General features: G+C 40.4%; 1 protein-coding gene across 1 annotated transcript in view; it reads right to left on the bottom strand.

Moving 5' to 3' along the window:
• The window catches only part of KPNA1 (karyopherin subunit alpha 1), a 51208-nt gene continuing 43665 nt past the window's right edge, over window positions 1736-9278 (bottom strand). The window contains exons 12-14 of the mRNA XM_021396614.1: window positions 7402-7529; window positions 6450-6628; window positions 1736-5054 (exon numbers count right to left, since the gene is read on the bottom strand). Of these exons, the coding sequence (XP_021252289.1) occupies window positions 4867-5054; window positions 6450-6628; window positions 7402-7529 (495 nt within the window). The 3' untranslated portion in view covers window positions 1736-4866. The remainder of the gene's footprint in view (window positions 5055-6449; window positions 6629-7401; window positions 7530-9278) is intronic.

Below are 9278 nucleotides of genomic sequence, written 5' to 3'. Positions count from 1 at the left end.
GTCTTAGAAAGCAGCACCCCAGAGCAGCAAAATTCATCAGTTTTTCCATTTCATACAGTATCTATAACCTTTATGCCCTCTTTCAATCAGAAATTGAACTCTGGTCCAGTAGTCTGACAGAAGCTCCATACAGTAGTAATCATATAGCCTTTCCTTACAAGTCTGGTATCCCCACAGTTTCTGTATCTACAATAAAACTTGCGCGTTGCTGCACACATGTGTTTTCTTTCAGGTTCCAGGTAGGCTCAAAAGCCTGAGCCTGAGCTTTATGCCACCCTCCAGCTCACCTCCAACCGCTGCAGTATTTTTTTTTTTTTTTGCAAGTAGTTTGGTACCACAAAAATAACGTTAATCTTTATGAGAGGAACAAAGAAAGAAACTATCACTTTCACAGTGTGATGGCTTCCGTGAAAGCATTTCTGAACATAGACAATTGTTTAAAATAGATATGTATATATTGCACATTTCTGCCTGTGCAGCCAGTCTAGCTGACTGGAGAATACCCTGCACCACCTGATTAGGTCATAGCTTTACCCTACGCTGTTATAACAGTGCCTGATAAAAAGGAACATATTAAGACCTTAGAACAACATTTCATTTATTTCCTCCCCTTTGGTTTACTCTGCAACACCACTTACTTTTATTCCAAAAAGTAAAATTACTAATCCTACACCATGCACCTTTTAACAGTACCTGTTCCAGATACATGTCAATGCAGTGCTCGATCTGCCAACTTGAACGCTGTCTCAGAAGACCATGCAGGAGCCCTATGGACAGTGTCATAGTAGTACACAAAGAGATCTTGTTTATTTTCCTACTAAGAGTCAGGCATCTGAAGATCTTAATGTCTGCTAGCTGAAATTGGCATGGGAAAGTACTAATCACATGTTGTGACAATCCCAGACGAGAAGAAACTATACTGGAAGACATGGGGAATTACTTAAAGCTTGTCAGAGATGCAGGCTGCCCAAAGGTAAGCCAGTAGTCCTGGAAATCCTCAGGGAAGCACCACCGGGAGCGTCATCACTTTTAGAACTGAGTGGGGGGTTTGGTTCTTCAACAGTCTCAATGCTGATTGTTGTAGAAATGCAGGGTCAAGAACACGCATGTTTTCCTGGGTCAGTGCCTTCCTCCTTTCCCTTCAGATTAATAGAAAGGACTTTAACTACCAGTATTTGGATAGCATCAAAGAACAGACACAGAAATGAAATAACAAGCTGAAGTCTCTAGGCAGCAGTTGCCTCAAATAATTGCTTTGCCTGTGTGGTGTATTCCCAGAAGCCCCAGGCACTGGCCCTGGTTTAGCTGCTGAGGTTTCAGTAACGTTCGGCCCTACCATCTCTTGTATGCTGAATGCAAGAGAGCAACCCCGCCTGCCATGTTCCACTGGGAACTCTACCAAGAGAATGAACTGCAGCTCCTTCCTGTTTGCTGCGGAACATGAAAGGAACTTCAAACCTTTTTAGCAGTTGTTGTTGCTCCTAGTTTTTAGCATCCTTTTTTTTTTTTAAAGTGCTTATAGCAATACTAAGAATGTTCCTGTAAAAAAGAAGTTTCAACAAAGCTGAATATGAAGTTGACGTATGTCCCCCATTTCTGCTCAGAGGTCTCTTTTTATACTTATGAGAATTATGCTAGCCACACAGAATCACGCCAGGCAATCAGTGGTCCAAGTGATAACATAAGAAGATCCTCACATTTTTTCCAGAAGCACTTATCCTCCAAAACAGAGTCCTTTACATGTGGCCTGAATGTTATTTATTAGACGGGTATGTTACACCGCACATTTGGCTCTATCAAAATACAAACAGTTGGATTGCCCTTGGTTTACCAAGTAATTCTGATTAGTCTGTATCAGTAAGCTCTTCCTTTCATAATGCACAAGTCTGTTCTCCCTTCCATACTCGTGTAATTTGCAGCCTTTGTTACAAGTTTTCTTTTCAAGTCATTAGTAAGGCTAAATAAAGCAAAGACAAGAACTGGTTGCTGGAAGATCCTGATGAAAATACATTCAATTGAGCACCATTTAAAATCAGATTGAGACCTATGAGTTAGCCACGTTTTAATCCATTTAATGTGTGCCACGTTGACTTCCGTATTGTTTTAGTTTTCAGTCAAAATATAATGCAGTACCAGTCAAATGCTTTACACAGTGTAAGTATATACAACAACAATATCACCTGTGTCAACCAAGCCTGTCACTTCAAACAAACATATCAAGTTTAAAGATTTATACTTATCTGCTCTGAATTCACATATCCACTGCAAAAGTAACAAACACTGGCTAGGCTCCTTACACAGGAAGGCACACCATTCAGCTTAAGTGGACTCATTTTTTAATTCGCTCATTTAGAGGCAATTGTCATTTTTCTCTTGGGGGCAGGGGAGGGAAATGCCAATGCACCACATTGTTTTCACTAGCCTGGAAGAGAAAACACTTATATATATATATAGATATATAGATATGTATATATATACACACATACGCATGTGTGTATATATATATACACATGTGTGTGTGTATATATGTATATATACACACAAGTGTATATATACACAGAATATACATATATGAATATACAGAATATATGCACACACACTTTGCTCGGATTTGTTTACAAAATATGTAGCATTTTTATACCATCCAATAAGAGGTAAATGATTTTAAACAAATCTTATAGAAATGACATGTTATTGGAAATTTACACGTAAAAAAATCCAGCACAAAAAAATCCAAAAGCTAAAACAAGATTTTGCTACTAATCAGTGCTTCTATCACCCTTCAAGAAAAGAGAAACACAGTTATTTATATGTGATGTAAAGGCAACATTGAGGGTTTTTTGTTTTTAAATTAACCACCAAATTTAACCCCCTAGGATTACAAAGAATCAAAGTTCATTTACAGATCAAGTGCAGTAAACTAAATGTTCCTTCAGCACAAAGCAGCACTAGAGAAAATAACCGGGAGAGGGAAGGGGGAGGCCAACTGGCTTAGCTAGGGAGGCAGCAGGTGGCTTGGCAGCAGCCACGTAGGTCAGTCTCCATCCTGAAGCACAGACAGAATCAAAGATTGTATTTAAATAGTGATGACACACAGTTGATGTGTTCGGGCCTTTGCCTAGCTTCTTTCAGCACTCTGACAAGCGATATTTGTATTATTCTGTATACAATGGGCTGTTTTTGCATTTGCAGTGGCTTGTCGCTGAGAGGAGTTGTAAGGAGGATCTTGCAGACAGTTCTGCCACTAACATTTACCACAGGTACACGACGCTGCAGACGTCAGTGGCATTTTTGAAATGCTTACACTGGACAAATGTGTTACAAATGTTCCAAATGGCTTGAAAGAACATAGCCCATTGCTAGGGGACGAGGGGGACAGATAGCCTGGAGAATCCACTGCATTTACAAAAATGGAACTGCCACTTTCAATCACGTGGCATCTCCCCCTTTTTGCGAAGAGTTTGGCGTCAGTGTTAGCTGAACTCAGTGAGGAGTGGCCGGCCTTTGCATCAGATGTCTGTGATCCAAGCAGCTTGCGGAGCCAAGAACATGCTGCTAGCAGAAGGGCAGTCTACAGCTGTGGATGACAGCTGTCATGCAGTCAGCAATGCCTTATAGATGTCACCTCTAGGAACCAAGCGTTCCATGCTAATTCACCTGAAGTCCCATAAACAGCAGAAGGAAAAATGAAATGAAAGGGCCAGGTGGATCTGGGTGTAATATTACTATCCTTTGAGCGTAGTGTCATTTTAGTTCTTAAATACGAGGCTTGACCAGTAGGATTCTGTCAGGCGAGTTGGAAAGGAAGCTCTTGTCTCATGAAAAGGAGATCTAACACTCCTTGTGCTGAGTTTTACAAATTAAGATTTTGTGTTCAGAAGGTAATTTTTCAGAACTCTGTTCAAGTCAAGCTGTGTAAAAATGTAAAGAGGCAGATAGAAATTTTTCAGCCATAACTCTACTACCGAGGACCAGACTCTGTAGCACAAAGTCAGGAAGGGCTGGATTTTAAGGTAGGCCTGGCCGGATTATACTGTGCTGGCAAGCAAAAGTGAGGGTAGTCTCTCCATTCTAAAAGCTGGTTCAAAAAGTCATTTCTGGGGAGGTGGTAGGAGTGACCTATTCACAGGTTCCTTTTTGTGGATGGAAAAACTGGGAAGGTACGCAGATCTCCACAGTGGTCTGCAGTCCACATTGAGAGCTCAGTGTTGAGAAGGGGTAGGGCCATGTGTATTCAGTATTCTTAAGAACCAGAAAACACGTCCATTGGAGCTTGTTGTTGCAGGGGATAGAAGACTTATTCCATTATTTGTAACGATCTATATTCCAATAGCTCCAGCTGGCACATACAGCGAAGGAGATACATTCCATATGAAGATTTAACACATCTCACACAGCGATCCAAAGAGGCATCCGGGGAAAAGTATGGGAAACGGATTCAGCCATGTTCTCAGAAAGTCTCAAAGTCTCCCTGGAACTGCAGGCACACACTGCAGTAAATAAATGAGAAAGGCAGCCTTACCTTGGATGCCAGGAGTGCAGGGGGCTAGTGGAAGTGGGATTCTTTTCCTGTAATAGGAGTAGGGAATATCTCAAAGTATAGAAATGTGCCTCAACCTCACGAAGATGATAGTGGAGAGGTTCAGAATCTAGCGAAGAAGTGTGATTCCAGCAACCCCTTGCCAAGGAGGGGGCATCCTGCCACGGAGAGCCAAAATTTTCCTGATGTATGTAAGAGAATGTGCACAAGGCAAGCAAATGAGCGCAAACAGGGTTATGGAAAACACTGAGAGAATCACTCCACAGGTGGCTTGTGGCTCGACAACAGGATTGGCTATGTAGAGGAGCACACAGCACAGAGGCACCTCAGAGCTGGAAGCCTTCCATGGGAGCCTCACACTGCTGGAAGATGTACTGCTGCTGGCTGAGATCCACCTGTGGGGCAATGCTACTATCTTCATCCTCTGTTCCAAAGTAGTGCTCAATCAGATCAAATGCCTTCTGATAAATCTCTTGATTCTCATGGCTCTGGAGGAACTCAATCTTGTCGAGGCCTGCAGAGAAAAGAAGTATGCAAAGGTTACAGCTTGGTGAAGCATTACGACCAATGATCACATTCAGTCTGTTGTAAACATCACACTCCATCAATCTTTAGAAGAAGATTTGGGCATTTCGTGCAGCCTGTGCTTCAGTGGCCAGGTAACCAAATATCTCTGTGGCCAGCTATATCTGCGCCAAAAGAGAGTATGCATACACCAATGGGGAATTCGTGCTTTGCCTCTCTACTGTATAGACCTAGAAACAAGAAGAGGGAACAATTCTGAGTCCAAGTGATCCAGAAGGGAAGGAATCCCCTGGGTTCTTCAGTCTACCACTTTCAGCTGCTATTAACAGAATGAATACTCAAATTTACCTGGAATCTGTCATTCAGAATCTTCCAGAAACTTCAATTATTTTATTCCAAAGACAGTTAAAACTAACTGGTTTTACTGTGCAACTGACACACATACAATGATTCTATACCATAACTGAACTGATATGAAATAAGCACACCTTCATAGCCATATAAATTATATATGGATTTCTCGCCACTTCAGTATTTTTGAAAACGTAAGGGAAGCTGTGAGCTTACAGACAGGGAATGCAGAATGGCCCAACATCAGTGTGCTAAGAGGACAGAGTATCAAGACCTCATGGAGAGCAAGCACACTTACTGTATGCTCTGTACTTGCCATATGGAAGAGAGGAGCCGGCAGTCCACGAAAAATGCATTAAGAAAAATCCCCCAGTACAGCAAGAGTGTTAAATGGTGAGCAACTTACAAGCTCTCCACCTTCAGACTTCTGCTAGACAATCTTATTTATGGCATGAAACGTGAAATTAAGTTGTTCTCAAAGATACTTAGTTCTACTGAGAAATGCTGCTGAGGTGGAGAAACAGATGTACCACACAGGACAGAAAATGTCCAGACACAGCTAAGAAGACCTCAGGCCTTTTAACAAGAAAAGAGTAGCAGTACCTCAGAACCAGGATAAAATGATTGCAGTAAATACCATAACTACAGCAAAGCAAAGGCAAACCAGGAAGTTGCTGCTGCTGGCAGAATTCTGCAGGGCAGCAGAGAGGGAAAGGATAAGCCTGAAAACTGTGGAACAGAACAGAGCTCCAGAAGTTTTATCTGCTGTGGAGGGAATATACTACAGGCTGAATGACGTCCAGAAAGCTTCCTCAGTGTGAAAAAGTCAAGAAAGATCACCTGCATACATTGTCTCCAGCTACACACAGAAAAACAATGCAAATGTTGAAGTACATCGGTAAATGGAAACTTGTCAAAGAACAGTTTTAAGATAACAGTGATAAGGAAATCAATACTATCTGGTCTACTGAAGCTCTAATGGATCCATGGCCATTGCTTTAACACCTGCCATCCACAGATGTTTTGCTCATACCGTATGCTTCCTCAATAAGAGCGCAGTAAGGATTAATGCCGGTGCCACTGCGTTTGGACTCCTGCTCTCCAAGCCTCAAGATGTTCTCCAGCCCACTCAGCGCTACTTGCACAATCTTTGAGTCCATTACGGTAAGGAGGTCACAGAGCGGCTTGATGCACCCCAATTCTACTAAATACCTGAAAAACATTACAAACAGTTAACTAGGTTCTGTGTGAAGTTATAGTAGATATTGTCATTTAAGTATTTAGTGTGAAGGACTAAGAACCAAAACAATCAGATAAAATACCAACTTGATCAGAGAAAACAGAAAAACTACAGCTATTTATATCTTACCAACTCTGCTAAAATACTGAAAATATATACGTAATCTGTCTATTTTATATCTTTATGTATAATTTTCTAACTTATATTTTATACATCTTACTTTACCTATAAGTTTTAAATGAATATTATTAATATGAACTATATTAATTTGCAACATTAAGTACTTATTTTATACAAAATTGCATATAGGCATAATATACTAGTATAAGAAACAGGAATAACAATGCATATGATGCCCTACTTTCAGGGGCTTGGCAGTAGGTCTCTGAGCCATTCCTCTCCAGTCCGCTAACATATTTTATTACATTCTGAAATGACCACTGTGAAACAAGTTTAAAATTTAATTTTTTTCACACAAGAGAAATGGTTCAGTTAATGAAATTAAATATCACAGCTAAAATTCTCATGTGATTTCTCTACACAGGAATGAATGGCTCATTCACAACTCAATGCAAAAATGGCATCTTTGTAGACAAATGCTGGAAGCACACAACGGTACACAGCACCTATCAGAACTGTACCAACTCTTTATAGAAAAGTTTTCCAGTTTTTAGATTTCTAATTTGATTCCCTGAGCAAACACTAGTTCACCCAGCTGCACTGAAATATTTGTACTATTCCGTACTTGATCTGTTCAGCAGAGCCTCCGGACGTTGCATTTGTGATGGCCCAAGCTGCTTCCTTCCTTGTTCGAAACTCAGCCGTTTGCAAAATATTTATAAGAGCTGGAAAGATATGAGCATCGATGACTGTCTGCAAAAAAGAAATGACATGTCAGGGTTATAACTGGAATTAGAAATAAATTCCTTGTGCTGGCTCATTTAACGTCTATGCTCAGGACCACACATTAAACAGTGAAGCAAACTTCTCAATGGCCAAAATTCTGTTCATAGCGTTAGATTCAAAACCCAAGTTATCCCTGGGTAAATGATTACTCCAAATTGAACAGATCTGGTGAAACTACCGTCATATCTAATGTGCCACTTAATTATATTTTGACAGCAAGAGAATGCCATATTTTCCTCACTTTTCCAGGTAGCGAACCGCTCAGCTACTAAGTCAGTAAACCACTAAGTCATTAAAATTCCCTAAACGGAAAAAAAAGAGATCATAAGCTTACTGTTTTGATTGGATTAGACAACAGTGCAAAGTGAGAACGTACTTTAAGAACTAAGAATTCCTCAAAACAAGCAAACACCAGTATGTTCTTTCCTGGTAAAAAGACAAAGCAACAGATTGTTTGATAAGATGCTTAACTGCATAGCCTATCAAACTCATACAAGTCAAATGAGTATTTAGCAGCTCAAAGTTTCTAGTAACTTCTGGAAAAAATTGTTCTACAGTAAGAGACAAATGAAACCACTTCAGTAATATACCCATGATAAAGATCTGAAACACATTCCCAAGGATCACTGAAAGAATCAAGAGCTTAGGGTACAGTTCTAAACAACCATTTTTTAAGCACATCATCATAGGACTGCTAACAGCAAAATCAAAGAAAGCCGAGGAGATTCTTCGCAAGGAGCTCCACTGAGGGGAACAGACTGCATCCAGCATACAGCTATAGACAGTTCTTTCTTTTAACCTTCCTGTTTAACTGGGCATCCATGCTGCATGAACTTGCAAATCCACACAGCTGCGCACGAGTTTTCAATCAACAGTTCTATGAACAGTCTCCCTTACACAGAATGTATGCTTCTGTGAAGGCAATCTGCGGGCCTCGAGTCAAAACAGTGTACCAATTTGACAACCACCACAAGACAAAGGAAATGGATAACAAAAAGCTCTTTTACATTTGCCTGTTTTCTAGCACTGAAGGCTTTCATATTTGTTTTAGATTTGGAGGGAAAAGTCCTCTAAGAGTGAGAAGATTCAACATAAATCCTTTTCCATTTTCTGCATTGATAAAGGTACTGAGTACTATAGTCTCCACAACCCTGCTGCCAAACTCCACCTTCTGAAAGGACAGTAACAAACACTAACAATGGGATGTAAGAAACCCCAATACCATGGTTTCATAACTGTCTCTCAGTTATGTCTCCTGGCTTCACTGATCAAAATGCAACTTCTCTGGAGTCTATAGTAGCACATTTTGAAGGAAAGCCTTAGAGAGCACAAGCTTCAGTGTGGTAGAAAGAATAACACACTGATACATAAAATAAAGCATTAAAGTGCTTGCAGCATCTATTATTTTAAAGCCCACGTCTCACAGCCTTTCTTACAGTGGTTATTCTTGAACTAGAATACACAAGGATTCCTAGCTCTGATGTGGGAACAACATTTGTTCTAGAAGTAGGTCACACATTCCTCTCAAGTACATCTATTTACATGATAACAGAGTAAGCTACTGAAATGGATTTTTTTTTCCTCTTGAAGAAAAGCACACCCCAGGCAGAGCAAAACCCTTAAGGATTGTGGGAAGATGAGATCCTACAACCAAAGATTTACAAAGTGTTAATTTGAATGACTTTTTTCCCCTCTTACCATTCGTATCAGTCTATC

This window comes from Numida meleagris, chromosome 1 (assembly GCF_002078875.1).
Source record: "Numida meleagris isolate 19003 breed g44 Domestic line chromosome 1, NumMel1.0, whole genome shotgun sequence".
NCBI lineage: Eukaryota > Metazoa > Chordata > Aves > Galliformes > Numididae > Numida > Numida meleagris.
The sequence above is the reverse complement of the archived record's forward strand: the minus strand, read 5'-3'. Positions and strand labels throughout refer to the sequence as shown.